The sequence below is a fragment of the Odontomachus brunneus genome, unplaced genomic scaffold (genome assembly GCF_010583005.1).
Source record: "Odontomachus brunneus isolate Ranch 3 - 2012 unplaced genomic scaffold, Obru_v1 Obru_scaffold_008, whole genome shotgun sequence".
NCBI classification, from domain to species: domain Eukaryota; kingdom Metazoa; phylum Arthropoda; class Insecta; order Hymenoptera; family Formicidae; genus Odontomachus; species Odontomachus brunneus.
Window position 1 is genome coordinate 757,956 of NW_022639458.1, and position 20,164 is coordinate 778,119.

The 20,164-nt window shown below is 44.6% G+C and overlaps 1 protein-coding gene across 1 annotated transcript in view; it reads right to left on the minus strand.

The window, feature by feature from the left end:
* The window catches only part of LOC116854148 (mothers against decapentaplegic homolog 6), a 68,820-nt gene extending 49,126 nt beyond the window's left edge, over positions 1-19,694 (minus strand). Inside the window, exons 1-3 of the mRNA XM_032835779.1 lie at positions 19,476-19,694; positions 15,826-17,742; positions 5,165-5,215 (exon numbers count right to left, since the gene is read on the minus strand). Of these exons, the coding sequence (XP_032691670.1) occupies positions 5,165-5,215; positions 15,826-16,834 (1,060 nt within the window). The 5' untranslated portion in view covers positions 16,835-17,742; positions 19,476-19,694. The remainder of the gene's footprint in view (positions 1-5,164; positions 5,216-15,825; positions 17,743-19,475) is intronic.
* Positions 19,695-20,164: the final 470 nt, after the last annotated feature.

Sequence of the window (20,164 nt, forward strand, 5' to 3'; positions counted from 1 at the left end):
ATATATATATATATATATATATATATATATATATATATATATATATATATATATATATATAGTCTTTGCGCACACAAGAGTATTTTTCTTAGAACATCCAATAGATAAGGCTCTTATCTATTCAATATCTAACTGAAAGTAAAAATATGTAGGATTATAAATAAATGACAAGAGAGAAAAAGAGAGAAAGAGAGGTCAGAAAAAGTGAAATTACTCGGAAGCGCTTCCTGGAAAAACACGAAGGTGATAGGTCAACTTATAGTGCTATCGCATTTTTCCTATTTGGTAAACCACCATCAACCACCCCCTCGTTTCACGGTAGCTGAGCGCAAGTTTCCGGGGAATCTCTTCCTCGGAATGCTTTCCGTACAGTCACCGATTCGGCTGAATCTCTGTTTCGCGGTAGGAACGCGCAAACAGCAACAAGTGGCACGGACTTTTATCCGTCGTCGTCGTCGCGCCACAGCACGCGGGGCGTCGACGGTGGCCCAGTTTCCACGACCGGGCGTAAATTCGCGTAAATGCCCGAAAGACAGATTTACGGCGAGTCACTTTGCTCCCGAGAATCGCTCCGTTTTCCTCCCACACCGGGAAGAACGAGCCACTTGGCTGCGCGTTTCCCGATGCTCTAGGTCATCGTATCGCATCGCACATGTGCGAAATAGTGGTTATCGAGCAGTTAAACATTCATGTTTAGCGAACAGTAGCGTTAAGGTTACTGGTTACACAGAGAAAACGATTTTTTGGTATTTAGTATTCCTATCTACTTGGATTGTTAGTCTCAAATAATATAATTTTATATCAAGCATTATTTCTTTTTTTAAATTAAAACTTATTGTTTGATGGAAAAACTACTATTATAAAAAAGAAAATATAACTTAATTTTCAATCAAATAATATATTATTTGGTTATATTTTATTTGGTTAAATTAAATCATATTATTAGATTAAAAAAATGATTGTTTTAAACATTTCGTTTCTCACTCTAGTATACAACCATATTGTCAGAGTTAGTTGGCATCACTGATTCCTGTATGATCGTTGAAGTCAACCAAGCGTAGACCCAAACCTTGATCAATAAAAAGGATAGGTGACTGCATCATGGAGTATGATGCATACGTCAAAAGAAAAAAAATGTCAAAATTCCTGCGAGAAATAAAAATATATATCCATAAAATAATACTTGTAATCAATCGAGCAGATGTGTAAAATAATCTGAACTTTTTCCTTCTAGCAATCAGTAAATAATCGTAAGATTTTAACGTAACATATAATCTTTTCTAACCTATAATTTTGTCACATTAAATTCGGTTATTTATTGGCGTAAAAGAAAAATATTCGAATTATTTTTACAGATCTGCTTGATTCATTGCAAGTGTCATTCTGTGAATATATCCTTCTACTTCACAGGAATTTTAAACGTGTTTTCTCGCTTCTGACATCATAGATCAAAATGGTCGCGGCGAATAGCCAGGAGCTTCAAGGCGCGGTTTTTCTCGATCCTAATACTCGAGAACATCTGATCACATCTGTAACGTGACGATACCGATTGGCGCTATTTCTGCCAATTTAATATTTACTAATAAGAAAAAAATGGAGATAAAAATAGAAAATTGATCGAACAGCTTCGAGAAGAGAGAGAGGGAATGCCTTGTAAATTTCGAATTCGCGTATTTTTGAGATCAGAAGGGCAGTCGAGCGAGACACATTCGGTCGCAACCGTTTAGGCACAAGTGCGCCAACCTCGATCGAGGCGACGACGTAGGCGGTCGGACCCGTATTTATAACGCGCCCTGCGGATTTAATAATACCTTCAAGAACGCCGGACCTTCGCGGCTGGATCCTCTTTATATAAATGCGCGGAGAGCCGCGGCGCGGTACGCACGGTCCTCTCTATCGACAGGAGGTATTGACCTCGGGGCGGTACACACCGCGCGCGGGCGCCCAGCAGTATTTCTCCGCCGTTCTGCATGTGTAAGTGCGTCCGACCGTAATCTATAGACAGCGCGCGCGCGCGCGCGCACACATACGCATGCACACACATACACACACAACGTCGGCGAACGAACGCGCGGTTCTCCTAGCTGCAGGCGCTATTATTTCGTCATATTATGCTTGGCACACAAACGCGCCAGCGGTAACGCCGACCGGACGGAGACGCTTACGCTATCGACTATTTTTCAAAAGTAACAAACGTCGAGGATGGAATAGGCAGAAAAAGAAGGAAAAAAATACAATATACCGCGCGCAATGTCTTCGCAGCATGGACGCTCTATCTTCGACACTATCGTCTAGTAGTCGATATCTGTAGTGCTGTTTAATATAAGAGTACAATCGCGATGACAACCCTGACAACTACCGCGACGTGACGTTTGCTTCATTCGATTTTACGCAACGGTATTTCGGAAGAAGGCACCGATGAATGGAAGGAATCGGGAGAGGACACGCGTCAAGTGGTTACACTCGCGTAATTGCGCAACCAGCTCTCTCATGAGAGAGAACCGACACCGCCACGGTGGGATTTCTCGACGGACGCGAACGAAAGGCGGCGGCGGTGGCGAATCTATCGATGACCGGAGAGCCGATCCGCTCGCTCGCTCGCTCGTTCGCTCGCGTCGATTCCGAGAGAACCAGTTTAGGATCGAGCGCGGATGGAGAGAGAGAAAAGGGAGAAACGCAGGAGGCGGCAGTCAAAACCAGAGACGAGGAGAGCGCGCGACGGGAGAGGAGGAAGCGAGAGGTGGACGTAGTCTCGGCAGAAAATATCGCTGCGAACATCTCTCCCTGGTGTCTTTCTGCGAGTTACGAAGCGGTTCCTTATGTTTATTGGGCCCTTGATTTTGCGATGCACGTGCTTCGCGATATTCGTGCCATCGAATTTGGTGACACGTCGAATTTTGAGAGTGCAAAAGACTTTAACCGTCATCTAAGTTGTTAATTGAAAAATATGTACTAAATATCATAAAACATAAGTAATCTTGCAATTTAAGATGTTTTGTAATATTTGAATAATTTTTAATAAGAATTTTTTTATATAAACGGATAAACATAGTGAATAAAAATATGATATCTTTTACCTTGGAAAGGCAACTAATTAAAAAGGGGGTGTTAGAAAAGGGCTGATTTTTACCTAAAAGCGTATAAATAAAAGAAACAGAGTTTTTTGTAGATATTTTGACCTCCTGAGAATACGCTATTAAAAAATTTATAGCATTTGAGCAAGAACATGATGTATTTATTTGTGAAAATTCAGTTTATTTATGGAGCTATCATAAAATGCATTCTCACCATACATTTTTATAAATATTGTAATGGATTAAAGTTGCTAATAAGAAAACTTATTTCATTCCTTGCTTTCTTTTGTAGTATTATTCATTTTGAGCAGTTCTTTTATTTTCCACGTTAAATTTTAGTTCTTTTATTTTCTACGTTAAATTTTAATTCTTAGAGTCAATTGAGAGCGAGACGAAAGTTTCTGTCAATTATCTAATAATATCGTTTCGTGATATTGATTTTGGAATTAATGCATGTCATACTTCACAATTTTGTATAATCTAAAACAACATTAAAAGTAACAATGCAAAACAATATTAGAAGTACAAATATAGTTATAGACTTAAAAAATCGTATGTACATTCTTTTTTGTTTAATAATTATACAATTTTTCAAACTGGTAAAGTCTAAAGTCTGGTATTGTGTTTCCATTACTCTGGGAGTGTCTTCATTCAAGACTATTAGGATCTTCCAATTGTCGGGATTTATGTTTTAGAATATTTGTCTCGAAACGCTGGGTAAATAAAACTTTGATAATAATAATAATAATTTACGTCCCATTTTGAATAACGATATACTTTTCGCAACATCATGATGCGCGCAAGATCGATCAGTCTCCAACTCGGTGTATCGATATTGGCTGACGGATACATTGATCAACCACTGAAACAGCGATACCATGAAACTTATCGGCACATCGCGATCAACAGGATCGGCTTACAACAGCATGTAGTTGCGATCATGAGGAACCGCGAGCAAGTGCACGTTAGTTTAATTTTCTTTTCAATTACTTTACTTGCTCGACTTTTCATATAGCCTTTAAAGAATCCGGGAATGAAAGGCTATAAAATTTAATTTTATTACTAAAATGTGATTCTAATTACGAGGGCGCAAGTGAGAGTTTCTCAGTCCTAATCTGTTCTGCTTTTATACAGTTATTTTGATTTTGTTAATCCCGATTTTATTGGCATCGTCTTATTGGCCAAATCATTGATCTTCTCGCAAGATATTTATCTCGGTTTGTGATAATTGTCGCACTCTGAATTTCTTATGCTCATATCTATTGTATCTATTAGCTACTTTCGCTTCGCTCTATGTATTTTAGTCAAACCTTATATTTTGAAATTCTAAAGTCTGCTCTTACAATTTAATATATAAGGATATTTGCTTGTCAATTTTAGTTGCTGAAGTTCCGGAGAACTTTTGAGAACCACGCTACTAGAATACACCGTGTATTCTTACGATAGTCCGTGTATTCTTCCGTTTGTCCGTTTTATTGGACGATGTCGCAATATCATGCTCTGGATACACAAGGGAAAACGTATCAACACCTGCGATCTTATTTATCGAGCTTTATCGACGCGCGCGACGCAAATGTCCATCAGCGAGTGGCATGCTAATATAACTCATCAGCAATCGTGTCAAATAAATATCGCTTTTCAAATCGAAAGAGAAACATGACAATATATTAGGTAAAAATAATAACGAAAAAATTAAATATGACGATTTTTCCACCTAGCAAACGAGAATTCGAAGTCACTTTCTTGTTACGAAAATTGTCTTACACGAGAGATATTAAGATATTATATCTGTCTATATGACTTATTAAACGGAAATTTTACCGGTGCGAAAATCCGCGAGATAGAAACGGTGTCACGCATTCTCGTCCCGGATTATCCCTAACCTTGCTTTGGGCTAGGTCGTGAGACACAACACGCGCTAGGAAAGACGAACCTCGCTGCTTGTACGGTAAACGTTTGCAAGCAATAAACATGAGTTATCGCCGGCATGGTTGCACGAAGACAACACGCGTCCGCGTGCACACAACACACATGTATACATTCATACGTCGCATTTCTGATTACGGTACGAAAGACGAGAAGACACTCACCTTCATGTCTCAGTCTGTCGGTGATAAGGCAGTACGGGGGTGGTGGCGACTCTGCAAGCAAACGTGACAGTTATATGTATTATTATGTCAAAAATATTCGAGCAATATAATCAATATAAAGTTAAACATAAGTTGTACTTTCGATCTTACTTCGTGCATGCGCGTGTTTAGTGAACGCAAACGATTTTATCTCTATTTTGATATTTTTATCTGTAATCTGCAGTTAAATCTAGTCAATTGTCAGAGGAGGAGAGGATGGATGTCGTTAAATGATTTATATAACGTATCTACGTCGCCCATATACTACCGTTTCCGTCACTTTCAGCCGAACTTGCTCGGTATCGACCGCGGAGGAGGGCATTGAGAAACGGACTCAAGGCCCCGTGGCTTTCGATTACATCGAATTAATGGCATACGACGCGCGGACAGAGCGACGCGAAGTATCGCGCGACACACGACGACGCGGGCGCCCGTTAGAGAGAAGTCCAGGTCCAAAAGTGGCGAGGAGTTCTATTATTGGCGCAGCGGCGAAACCGGTATGCCGTTTTTCGTCCTTTTACGTATCGCCCTGAAAGTATAGAGGACAAACCGAGGCGCGAATATCTCAAACGTCAAGGTAACCCGACGCTCCGTACCTAAGAAAACGGAACGCCGTCGCCGTCGCTCGCAGCGCATGGCCGAGATACGTACGTACAGGTAATTGCATCCTCGAGTAACTCGCCGGCGCGACCAAAAAGAGCTTGCCACTCAATTAGCCTTTATCCAGGCACTCCATTTTGCCGAACAATACTTCTTCGCGAATATGAATGTTTCAAAAATTAATTTTGCTCAGAAATATACATGTAAAGACAATACCAAGTGCTTGATTATAAATTATTAATGTTACAATTTAGGTATTAAATAACATGTATGTGTAATAATAACATTATTTCAACAATTAATTCTACTAAAAAATATAATTGAAATCGACACATTGTTTAAAAATATGATTATCTGTTAACTCAACTATGGTCGATAAATAATTCTCTCCAAGAACCACAAAGAAGCATTCTAAAATTGTTTTGATTATATTACTCAAGAATACAGAATTTTACCCAAATTTTCTTATATTATGCCTCAAGAGAACCAAAAGAGAAATATTCTAAATATTCTAAAAACTTTGGGTCTTAGAGTTGCAAGTGCTGTCCAGTAATCCAATTCTCTGTAATCCTGTCTTATAAGCGAGAATCATTGTAACCTAATATTCTAAGCAAAAACTATTTTAAGAGAAAACTAAAGAAAAAACGTCTAATAAAGTAAAATAATATTATATTAAGAATATTTTCCTTTCCGTTTTAGAAGAATTCCCTTGAAGCTGTGCAAAGAAGTCTGTTTTATCTGTTAAGGGATAAAATTATATATATAGCTTTTGGGAGTATTCTCTTTTAACGTGTATCTTGAAATAAAAAAAAAACTAAGACCCTTCTCTTGTGTGATCTTATCATAATATCTCGTTATTTAGGAAGAAAAATTCTCTTTACTTTTATCCGCCGCTCTTCTTCCCACAGATGATAGCAATTGTCACAAAATATACAGAAGAATAGTCGGTAAAAGATTATCTTCGAGACGAACCCGAAAAGTAAAGAAAATCCATTTCGAAATACATATTTATCGAGTAGCGTGATACCATGTAGTCAGCCCACGGGAGAAATCGTGCCGAAATTCCTAGACGATAACGAGCACGACGGCGACGCGACGCAGAGCGTGGCGTCGCGTCGCGTCGACGCGTAATGGCCGCTTGACGCGCCTACACACACGTGGGATCTTCTCTCGCTCTCTCTCTCGTTCTTCTCTTGATCCCTCCAGAGTCGCGGAGAAGAGCCGACCGGCTGCCGCCGGCGTCGCCGAGCTTTAATAAAAGCCGGCGGCGCGCGGCGTGTCACTCATCGACGCACCTCGAACTTTGAGCCAAAGTTGGCACGATTTGAATAACAAGATGCGCGCGAGTTAAACGGCGATATTTTAGCCTCTAATTAAGGCACTTATAATAAACGCGGCGCTCCCGTGCCGTTACGTAATAATCCGACCGCGCCGAGAGTGTCTCCGCCACCTCTTCCACCTCTTTCACCTCCTCCGGGAGAGACGCGGCTCTATAAGCGAACCATTCCTACGCCTGTTTACGCGATTGTCAGTCACGAACGATAAATGTTAATGTACTTATTAACCTACTCATCCCACCCGGCGTCACGTATCGATTTCAAAGCACGGGAACGTCGCGCACGTGTGACGTCGCGGCGATCAATAAACGAAGATCCGAAGGGGATTTTGTAAAACTCACAAGGGAGCGCCTCGTAAGTCGCGACGAATCGTGGCGATCGCAAAGCGTAAAGCCCGTATCGGAGCAGATATTGAGAATAGAGGATTACGGATTAGATATTAGAATTCGAGGAATCAGCTGATTTCGATCGTGGATCGCTTTGTTCCGATTGACCTAGTCACAATCTTTGATTCGCGATTTCCAATAGCTAGTCCTATGATATAGCCTTAAGAATTCGTGAAATATTCGATGTACGGCATACATATCGCGATACATCATTCGTGATGTCTGTCAACTACAGTTCGTACATAAAAGAGAAAAAAAAAGTGCAGACACGTGGAAATCGCTTCCTCGTGGACTTTCGGACATGAATGAATGCACGCGTCGCGGCGGAAGAGGGGCGGAGAAAGTCGCGTACATTACGCTCTGGAACGTGACGGTGATAAAAACCTGCGCGACGGTTTGCGTAACGACGACGACGACGACAACGACGACGACGACGACATCACCGCCAGCTCCACCTCCACCGCCGTCGTCGCCGCTGCCGCCGGCCGATGATAATCGATTCGCCGGCGTGAATTATTAACGGCCGCCTCGGTAGTGTTCGAACGCCACCGAATGTAAAAACAGATAAAGACGGCGACTTTGCGTCGCGTTACGAAAACAAGGCGCCACCGCGGGAGCGATTTACGTGGCGATAAAACGCGCGCTCGTGCTGCGATCCGATACGAAATTAGCGTACGCTATCGATGATCGCTAACAATGGTCGGTCGTCCGGTATCTGAGCCGACGTAGCGTGTAAATCGAGACGGCAGGGGGAAAAAATAGGCGAGAATGCCGCCACCGCGATTACTCGTCTATCGGTTATGTGGGACGGACGGACGCTCGCTCGCTCTTTGTTGCATCGAATACGACGCGATACGAATATGCGCGCTATTTTGAGCGACGCGGACGCTAAATAACCGCGCGCGCTTCGCACAGCGCGTGCTATCGTGCACACAAAAAAAGTACACGCTGCATTCAAATGTTACTTGTTTCAAGTATTTTATAAGAATTTGTATGTATCTGCAAATCTATCAAAAGAGCTCATCATCTATCAAAAGAGCATCAAATTTATTCAAGAGACATTCTGAATTTTAGTAAGTCTAGCATTCCAATCAAGAATCTTAAAGCAAAAATTTGATTTGCTTACTACATGGAGTCGAACCAACTTTTTCTTCGATAAAATTTTATAATATTCTTGTAAAGAGAATAAGCTTCTTCTTTTGAGTACATGACAATATGCTTTTCTCAGAGTGCGGTCAAATACCTAAGTTAGACTACTGATCTGTGACCAATAGTTCATGATTTTGGGTTTAAAATGAAGTTTATAGTGTATAGGTTAGTGTATAGAGACAAATGTGTAAGTGCCAAAGTAGTCGGACTTTTCGAAGATTCAGAGATATAGCCTATTGAAAATTCCACTTCCATGAGATGTTAATCTCGAGACGTACAAAGTACCCCAAATCTAAGATTTAGAGTCTAAGGTCTCGATATTGTGAAAAAAATGTATAACCAAATACTGATTGACAATACTGTTATAAGTGACAAGTCGAAATGTAATTGTGGTGTAGTAAGCGCAATTATCGCGGCTGCGATTCAACACGGAGAGCACTGGCGCCATCTCGTGGAAGTGGAATTTTCAATGGGACATATCTCTGGAATTTGAGATTCAACTACATTGGCACTTGCATATTTATAACCCACGCATCATAACCTTTATTTTAAGCTCAAAATGACCTCAAAACTTTTTGATTATGAATCTGGACTACTCTTGATCGCACTGTTTGTGATGAGTATATTGTAAGACTATTATTAAGAAAATATTCTTTCTTTTGTTGAAGATAACTATTATTCAAAAGAAGGAAAGTAAATTGAGTAATAACTTTTCTTAGCAACATAATGATATTTTTCTCTGTGTGGAATATACTAAAATATCCGTGGATCTCTGGTCAAATCGATGAAATAAAATGTGTATCAAGTATATGACGATTTCTCAAACGCGCGCGCACTTGTGCTGTCGGGTATTTTTTAAAGAATTTACTCATTCAGCGAGATAGACGTTAAGTCATGCTTCTCTCTTTCTCTCTCGCACGCACGCATTTTTGAGCTACATACGTTACGGAAATGATATCATCGAGAATGCGAACATGCGAATAATCAACAGTCGTACGACGAAAGCCCGTTTTGCACGTGCTCAAGGCCTTTGTTGTTTTGAACAAGTCTGATTTAAGTGCTACGGAATTCGCTACGCATCGCGCAGCGTTGCTTAAATTCTCCAGAAACCTACTCTCAATCCGTCGAAGTCACTAACACACGTGTGTCCCAGAGACCAAGAATATAATAACATTTGGTACCGGCCAAGATTCCCGACGCCTTCGCAGCACCCAATTTCGGTGAATCACAAAAATTTCAACGATTGAAGGTCAGCGTCATACGAGTGGGCGTATTTACGCGAACTACTCCGGAAAATCTATATGACGATAATGCAATTTACCCGGCGAATATAGAGCTAATTTTCGGTTTATTTATTAAAAATCGATATTTCCAGACATATTGTTTTCCAGAAATATAGAAAAGCTATAGTATAGTATAGCTATAATAGTGTAATAAAACCAAAATCTGCGAATAATATTTGTTCGGGTCTCGCAAATCCAACATTGTACAACACATTGTAGAGTTAAATTAAAAAATATTAAGATTAAAGAAAATACGCGAATAATAAAATCCCACTATTCGGTTCGAAGTAAACTCCATATTAGCGAGCATAAAAAGTTGCAACAATCAGTCTTGCCTGTCTGAAAGAACTCATCTTTCCTTGAAATTTTGATCGTTCGTGCGACGCAGGACTAGATCGAAAAATGCCGCTCTATTTTAACGCAACGACCCATTTCGTCAATGCGGAGGTAGGACTCGGCGGTCGGTGCTGTTTCTCGACCGATACGAGACGAGTCCAAGTGCCTGGTGTCTGTCTGCTTGCTTGCCTGCCTGCTTGCTTGCTTGCTTGCTTGCTTGCCTGTGCTCGCACGCCTGCCTTCCTTCCTTCGTGGGGTTCGACTCAGTTCGGTCAGCTCCTCGGCTAATGCCGGCTGGCCTCGACAATTAGCTGGCGCCAGCAATGACACGCAGCGGCGCCGGGCTGCGCCCCCTCTCTCTCTCCCTGTTCGCGTCGTCGTGTCCCACCTCGCCACCCCGCGCGACGGTCCCGCCGGACGGCCGCGACGGACCGTCCCCGCTTGCGCCGCGTATCTCCTCGCCTCCACCACCGCCGCCGCCGCCGTCGCCGCCACCGTCGTCGTCGTCGTCGCTGGTGCGCCGCTGCCCTTCCTAACCGCACATGCTCGACGACCGGCGCCCCGTCCTCAGTCTGCCACCCGCTCCCTCTTGCCGTCGCGCTCGTCCGCGAAGCTCGCTTCGCTCTTTCTCCGTTTGTTCGTTCGTCTGTCCGTCGCGTCGCTCGTTCTTTCTCTCTTTACCTCTCGTCGTCGTCGTTGCCGCCGTTGCCGGTCGACCAACCCTTCCCACTCTCGCGTCATCGTCTTTCCGCCAGCCGCGACTGACTCGCCCAATATACGTTTTATTTTTAGATTCATTTCCTTCTGTGGCTATAACTTTGATTGCGCGGCTATTGGTAAGCGCCAGGTTACCTATCTCTTTCCCCGTCTCGTTGTCTTACCCCGCTCTCGCTTTAGTTCTTTTTTCATTTTTCTAACGTACGTCGCTTTATTCTCCAAGTTTTTTCCAACCCCCAGAATTCGGTCTTTTTTTTTAAATGTGGTCGGAATGTCTCTATGCTTCATATGGTCAGTGCGCTTTCTCTCTCTCATCTTTTATGAGTACTTTTTCTTTGTACTGGGAAGGATCTAGTCTTACAATGCCTAATAAAAAAAATGATGTTTCTCTCTCTTTCTTTCTATATATGTATAAAATATATAAAAAGGTATATATACGTACAAGATTCAGTGCAATTACTATGTCATATAGATTTATGCATAAATATATACTTTTTCCTTATCATTGTATTATATTATTTTGTAAATATGTTTCTCATCAATTTGGTTTTTCATCAATTGTATTTTTGTTGGCACTTAAAAAGACTATGTCCCAGAGCGCTTAATAAATAAAGCATCTATCTCTTTCGCTTTCCCTCGCCGCTCTTTCCCTAAATGCTTCGGCTTTTTCGGCACGCAAATAACTCGCGGTGCGAGCGTGCTCTATTATTAGGTGTGGAAACCTCAGCGCGGAATTCGAGGTATCTCTCGTTATTTCGTCCGCGTCGCTCGCTGCTAATTACGAAATGCACTCATTTCCACCGTGACTTTATCTCCGAGGGAACAAAATCGCATCGTGATTTTTGTTTCCTCCACCGGAGGTGTGTCGGATTCGGTCGCGCCTGTCTGATACGATTTTCCAGCAATATAACGCTCGGTGTTATCGATAAATCGCGCACCACGGCGCGCTCGACTGTGACGAATCGCGCGTCGTCGCACGATTAGGCGACTCCGACGGCGCCGGTGGGCGCTCTCTCGCGTAAATGGTCGCGTCACGAGCGTCGCACGAGAGGTCATATTTCTCTTGCGCAGCAATTAGATTAAAAAATAAAAAAAGAAAATACAAAAAAGAACGTCTTCAATCCCTTGAACGATCGCGACACGTATGTCGATATTCACTTTTTGCTCGACCGCGATTTTATAATTTTATCGCATTAAATGTTTAAACATGCAGCAGCAACAGCGAAATCTTGCTTCTTCACCCAGTCGTGCCTGCGAACTCGCACGCGTTCGATTTATCGCGACACCGACGTGCGACATGAACTCTCTATAATCCGTCGCAGAAACATCGCCAACATCCTCGCCGAAGCGCGCGCGTCCGTGCGACGTAATTAACCGGCATTATTTATCGGCTCAATTAAGGAGGCTTACGAGAATGGATCTCTTATCTGAGAAATAAATATTTATCCGTACGGCTGGGGCGTACATTCGGCGCCGCCTAATGCTCGTTAATTTCATACGGGTCAAACTTGTTATCGACTATTTATTATGCACATCAAGTTTCCTCCATATTTGTAAAAAGTGTGTGTGCGTGCACGTATAACGTTCGGATCTTTAATGTAATATTTGTATATGTCGCGTCGAATTAAAATTAATTAAAGAAGAGACGTAAATTTGTCGCGTCAGATCATTTCCGACGTTAAATAATTCCGAATACTTCGACACAATTTCGAAACCCGATTTCACTGGTGAATTCTGATGAGCACTCAAATATATCTCATGCATGTGTCATTTAACCAGATAATAACCAGGTTTTTACCAGTTATATTATGCTCCCCAAATAAAAATCGATATCTTTCACAAATATTAACAAAAATAAAACTATCTGAATTACCAAATAACTAAAATCTATTAGCTCTTACAGCCCAAACAGTTTTTGAGCGACTTTTACTGTTTTCGAATTTTTTCGTATATATGTTAAAGAGTATATTGATAAAAAGTATAAAATTAACCGTTGCGCTACTACAGTGGCTTCCCGGAAATTGTAAGGACTAAAGCACTAAATTATTTAAATATTAAACTATTTAAATAAACAAATAAGTAGTCTTGTCGAAATATGCTATAAATTGTAACGGTGCAATTTTCTTCAATTTGACTTCATACACCTCGCATACGCGTGACGGACGTTAAAACACTGCGCGCCGGCGGTTCGCGCGATCGAATTCGCGTTCGACGGGCCTCTCATGGCGGGTTAAACGATCACTGGGGTTACGTAAAGGCGCGTTTTGCTGGCGCCTGCTCGCTCGTTTGCGCTTTATAGGACGCGACGCTTTTTTACATTCGAAGTCACGTCGTCGAATGCAAGACAGATATCGAACTCGGAGGATAGTTTCAAAACTAGAAAGATAAGTTAATTCTAGATATTCTATGAATACGAATTTCTCTCGAAATTGACAAACGATAGTATCTGGGATTGGTACCTGAATGAATAAGGATAATACATTGAAGCTTAGGAGAATGTCATTTAGTTGGAGTCAAATATTTTTTATTTTTTATATGAAATTCAAAGAATTTTTAATCGTGTAAGGGGCATTGCCGGTGAGAGGTTCTAATTAAAAAGTTGAATGAAATTGATTAAAAAATTCAATAAAATTATATATATATTTTTTACAAGATAAGTCGTTTTTATACACGTGTATATATATTTTTTTTGCAGCATATGTGCAATTTCCGTGATCTATCGTAAAATAAAAGAAAAGAAAGAAAGGAAAGCACTAGTATTTTTTTCTTTCGTATACATAATATTTAGAAACGTTTAAATGTCCCAAATGGTTAGGTCAATGAGTTCCCGTGTTAAATGGGACTAGTTTCTTTGTATTTCGAATTTCTCAATAATAGTGAGTTTCAAGTCGACAAAAGAATGAAGAAAACAATAGGCAACCGAGTTTGTAAACAAGTGACTCTCCACAAGTGATCTATTGAGAACCTGGATTATACCTGACCATGATTCAAAGTTCTGAAAGCGCATTCAGAATGGGAAAAGGTGCCGATGTGTCATTTGAAAGTCTATAGCTACTGTATGCTCCCTGTTGCTTCTAAAGAGAGGGATCGAACGCGCGTCGAATGCATGTGACGTCCCGAGTCCAATTAAGAGTTGTATTGTTCTACATATAAAGTATAGAATCCCATATTGGTAAGAATGACATCAATATTTGATATCGATGATGACAGAGAGAGCGAGACGTAATATTTATATTCCAATAAATTCTAATACACCTTAGTATTTGATAAAATTCACGCAAGAATACCGAAAACGCGAACGCCGCAACAAGAGTGTCGACTACTGGACATTTTTCTTTATGTGTAAAGAGAAAAATATCGATGCATCATACGACGTTACATTGATGAAAAAACACTAATGTATCGATGAGCATCCATCGATGTTTTTTACGAAACTCTAATGTTAATGTCATGAGAACCTTGTGTAGGTAATAATACTCGACGCGTGCGCGTGCGAGTAATCGATGCGAATATCGTGAAATTGTGCCTGTTAAAATTCAAGGAGCGAGATTTGTTTTTTTTGTGCAAATAACACATGTCTCCGCCGCTTGGCGGCTTCTCGGCTTTCGCGTTACTAGAAGATTGTCGGTATTGACACTCGACACACCTCAGGACTCTTCGGGAATGTATATTGCCTGACTATATTTCGAACATAACAAGGTAGAAGACGCCGGGCTAATCCTCGCGTCTATTGGTAATAAATTACCGTTTTACATCGGTCCAAGTCTTTAGGCTCGTTAGCACTGAGCGAGACGCGCGCGGGCAGGTGACGATTAGCGTTCGACTTGCGGTTTACTGCCGTTACAATGCCAGCTGTACACGACGTTAAATTATGCTGGTGTCAACGGCTAGACACACGTCCGACAACGTTAAATAGCACCGTTGCACACAACGTGTCCCCGATTCTTTGTGTATTTTCGGCACATTTAAATTCGTGTTTAATCACTGAGCAATGCATCGGTGAAAACTAAAGAATTTTGAATCAAACATCTACCAACAGAGAAGTTATATTTATGAAATATTCATTCTCTGTTGTCTTACGTTCTGGAAATATGTATCTGATGATTTAATTGTATTCCTTTTTAATTTGATTGTCGGAAATCTTAATTATCCACCATTTTTCTCCTTAGTTAATATCTGTCAGAGGTTATTCCGCGTGATTTCATCCTTTCGTTTGCTTTTCGAATGAAAGAGTTCAGGTTTGCTACGATTCAATCATAAAAATCTGCTTTTTTTGTGTTATGCCTTGCGATTTTATACATGCGATCTTTATATCCTTAATGACCTTTAAGTTATATTTGCATTACGGCACCAAAGCATCGAACTTGTAGATTACTTGTCACAACTTATCATAAATTGTCTTTGTTATTTTCTTTAGTGTATATATTTGTATGAAAAGAAGATGTTTTCCCGTAAATCTCTAAATAAGATGTAAATATATAAAATAAATAAATAAAAAGTACTCCCGCTAAACAAAGATTTTATTCTATTTTAAAAATGAAATTTTTAATCTTAGTAAGTGATAGCAAAACAAAATTTAGAGAGTTGAATTTCTTTTGAGCATGATAAAATGAAAACAATGACGCTACGTATTTAGCCACTTGAGAATACCGCGAGCATTATCGATAATTCGATCGAGTGGTAGACCGCCGGTGAGTTTTGGCGTACAACGTTCAGGATATTAGCGCGGCCGTTACATAATTCGCAAGCCGAGATGTTCGTTCACGGCTACTTACCTCTCGATCGAAGAATATATTAAGAAGATTTCTACTCACCAGGTTTGCAAAGCCGGCTCCAGTGGTAAGGGTTGCAGCATATGTATACGGGGTCTTTAGCGGAATGACAGATAGGAAGTCTCTTGAGCTCCGAAGAGTGCTCGAGATCCGGCCATCGCCAGATCTGGCAGCAGAGCAGGTGCGGGTCGCTCGGTGCGCTGCTCTCAGCCGCCGACGATCCTCCTCCTCCTCCTCCTCCTCTCACTGGCACGACGACGCCGCTGCCCGCCGTTTTCCCGCAGTACCTCTCGTCCGCCGACCTCATCGGCGACGTGGACTCCTCGGAGCAGCTCTCCTGCTCGTCCTCGATGGAGGATGAGCGATGATGCCGGGAGCGGTGGTGGCGATAATGACGATAACGCTGATTATGGAAATGACGGGGATGATGGCGATGCGGTCTGCCGCCGTATTGCTGCTGTTGCTCGTGTTGCTGATCGTACGAGCGGTGATGATCGTCGGTTCGTTGTTGACGCGGCACGAGGACGCACGAGCCGAGATCGGCGCCGTAGCTCTCGACGGCGCTCAACAGCATTTCCAGCTGATTCTCCTTGAGCGTTTTGAGGAGCTCCTTGCACCTCATCAATCGGCTGGGATCCTCGTCGTCATCTTGGCTTGAATCGCCGCCGCAGCAGCCTTGATGGAGCCTGCTCGACGACGTGGTCGTCGTCGTCGTCGTCGTCGTCGTAGTCGTAGTCGTCGTGATGCGGCCGTATCCCGTGTGCGTTGACAACGCTGCTGCCGTCGCCGCCGCTGCTCCTCCTACTGCTCCTCGCGCCGCGCTCCTCCGGCTCACTCGACCCGCCGTCGCGTTGTTGTTGTTGTTGTTGTTGTTGTTATTGTTGTTGTTGCTGCTCGTATCGTAACCGCCGGCAACGCCGCTCGTGTTGCTAGTGCGATGAATACGTGACGAGTCCTCTTGAGCTTCACACTCGGTTTCATGCTCCCCACGGACCTTGGCCTTTAGCAGACGTTTAGTGAGCACCGTCCGTTTGCTCCAGAACATGAACATGAAACAAGATTTGCGGTACGTGCATTTGGTGGCCAGTCCTTTTCAACGTTGCCGCCTAGGAAAACAAAGGAAGGAGGAGGACTGACGAGGGAATGGAGGGGCGGTGAGGATGGAGGGCCAGACCACACACACGCACGCGGTCGTTGGAGCGATCCTGTCGATGCTCTCGGATGTTTCGGGGCCGTAGCCCACCGCGCCGCGACCACCTTCTTCCTCTTCCTCTTTCTCTTTCTCCGCTAGATCTCTTTCTTCTTTTCAACAAACACCAAGTACGCACTGTCAACCGAAAACACTTTTTTCTCCCGCAAGGACGTGTGCACACGCGAAAACAGGGGAATCACAGACAGTGGAGCACGTACCACGCACACACACACACATATATACACACACAGTCGCGCAAGCGTGTATATTTATTTATGCTCGCGCGTATCTCGCGCGCACTTTGGATCACGGTCCCGAAATAGTATGACAGTCCACCGCGACGCAGCAGAGAGCTCCGTCGTCGTTTCGCGTTTCCTCGCGAATTCTCCTCTCTCCTTCTTCCTCTTTCTCTGCCCTGCTCTCCCCAGCCGGCGGCTCGCGGTAGTTACGGAGCGGTGTGCGGCGCGTCTCCCAGCCGGGAATATTTCCGACTTCCAACGAGAACGACGACGACGACGACGAGACGAACAAGAGGAACGTGCGTCGATCCCGTTCGCTTTCTGTTCGTCGAGTAAGTTTCTCGATCGCGTGAACGTGTTCTGGTCCAACACCACCACCACTACCGGTAGACCTTGAACTCTCATTTACGTGCCTCTCGGCTGACCAATTGCTGACAGTTGTCTTCTTCCTTCCTTTCTTTCTTTCGAGTCCCGACTTAGACCCGCCAGCGTGTCGCGTCTCGTGATGTATTAAACTCCGACCAACTTCTGCAAGTACACGTTCGTATTTTCCCAAATTATCTTCGGGTTCCGTTAACGTCGCACGGTCTGGCGACAATTGTCGTACCACTCGTTCGTTTCGCTTTATTGTAGCCGACGCAATAATCCTCGTTGTCGTCGACACAAACAATCCGCACGTCGTCCGTGAGCGCGAACGACTGTCGGCATTGCGGCGACGGCGACTCGCAGACGCCAGTCGTCGCACGTCGTCGGCCACAGCGCGGACGACGACGACGTATAGCATACACCACGCGCGCGCGAATCGACGAGCGAGCGAGCGAGCGAGCGAAGCGAATGGACGGACGATCGTACGTACATACGCACGCACGCACGCACGCACGTACACACAGTGCAACGGTCACCGTCGAGGTTACTGACGGCGGACGCGCACTGCTACTAGTATATCGTCGTCGTCGTACACTTCTTATCCGTTACACGTACGGGAGAGAGAAAGACGAGTCGTACGATGAGACGAGGGTGAGGAGAGACGGAGGGGGGGGGAAGGGGATGGGGCGGGGGTAGGCACGAAACGAATCGGTCGGCGCACGCACGACACCCGGCCTTTACTTTCCTCGGCCGTCGCGGTATCGAGGGCGACGCGCGGTGCCTTAACCTCGCGACCCGACACCAACACACAACGTACACGTACAGATGGACGGACGTATGTATACGTGATGCACGTAAGGCAATGTGGACGCGTGTGTGTATATATACACCGGCGACGTCGCGCCGCGAAAATCTCCCCGCGGCGGCGCCGCTGATCCCCTTCAGGAACTCGCGACTCTCGTCAGCTGCTGCTGCTGCTGCTGCTGTTGCTGCTGCGACGACAACGATGAGCGCGATGACGGCGACAACGTTGCCGTGGAGTAGGTGTAGTAGTAGTAGTAGTAGTGGTAGCCCGACCTCGGACCCGACAGAACGCGATAACGTCGCTCCCGTTCCCGGTGATCCCGCGCTCGTGCCGTCGTCAATGCCGGCAACGCGCCGGCACCGCGTAGCGACGATGACGACGACCACAACGGCGACGACGACGACGACGACGAAGATCGCCGCCACCACCACCACCGCCGCCGCGACGACACTCTTCTAACAACCTCGGACTCGCGATCGTCGCTCCGTTGATTACTCCCCGTCATCCGTGCGCGCGTATCACCGAGTGACATTTTCCGCTTGCATCGTCTGTCCTTCTTTCCCTTCTTCTCTGCTATCTCTTCTATCACCGTTTCTATCACGCTGTTCCTTCTCTTTCACCGTGACCGATCCTCGGCACCCATCGCCGCCGCGTCGGCCGCTCCGCTGCTACTACCGCTTGCGAAAACTCGTTCGTCGCGCGAACCACCCGACCGACCGCGAGGACGCGGCGCACTGTCACATTCTTGAAATCGCTCGGTCGGATGGAGAGAGCGCGAGAGCTATACACCGGTGCGGTGCTCTCACTGGCGAGGAGCGAGAGAGAGAGAGAGAACAAGAGAGCGAGCGATCCCAGAGAACGGCAGCGGGGAAGGGTACAACGCAACGGAGAGATAGTGGGAGAGACCGGCGCACCGGGCCGAGATCGGATGTGTAACTCTCGACGGAGGGCGAGGGAGGTCGTACGTACGTACGTACGTACGCACGTATGTACGTACGTGCGTGCGAGAGAGAGCGGCACTTCGCTCACGCGGTGCCGACGAGCGACGTCAATGTCTTCGAGACGAAAACGTTACTGTTCTTACTATTACCGTTTCTTTCTATCTACGTCGTTCATCGCTCGTGTTACCCTCTTCTTCTTCTTCTGCTTCCCCTTCCAGCAGCTACTCGTGTAGTATCGTTTCACGCGAATCGAATAACCGACGTTCGTCGCGGGACGAACTGTTGCGCGCGACTGACCACGGCGCGACAACTCCGACTTGGCTTTGCTCGGCAACGCGACTGGCACGCACGAGGTCTCTCCGTACGAGCGTGCTCACCGATTTCCACCGCCGCTGCTGTCGCCCTCTTCACCGACCGCCCCACCGCGCCGACAACTTCTCCCACTTGTGCGTCTCGCTTCCCTCACGGCCGCTCGTCCCGTCCCGACCGTCTCGTCTTGGCGCGCCGATACACCGACCACAGCATACTAAACACACAAAGTAGACTGTCAAACATGGCCGCGCCACGGGCGAAGGCGCTACGGTCGGCAAGTAGCGCGGCGCTGACTCGTGGCGGCTTGTTTTATCACGCGTGGCGGCGGCGCCTCGCCGGCAGAGTCAAAGCATGCACGAAAAACTCGCCTGACTCGAATTCGAGTCGAAATTCTCATCGCGCTATCGGAATGAATAATGACCCGCGAGCGGGATTTAAATGTACCGTTATGACCTTTCCCGTTTATTCGTAATTATCGCGTTGAGCTCTTATATGATGAATAAAATATTGTTTTTATTTTATTCGA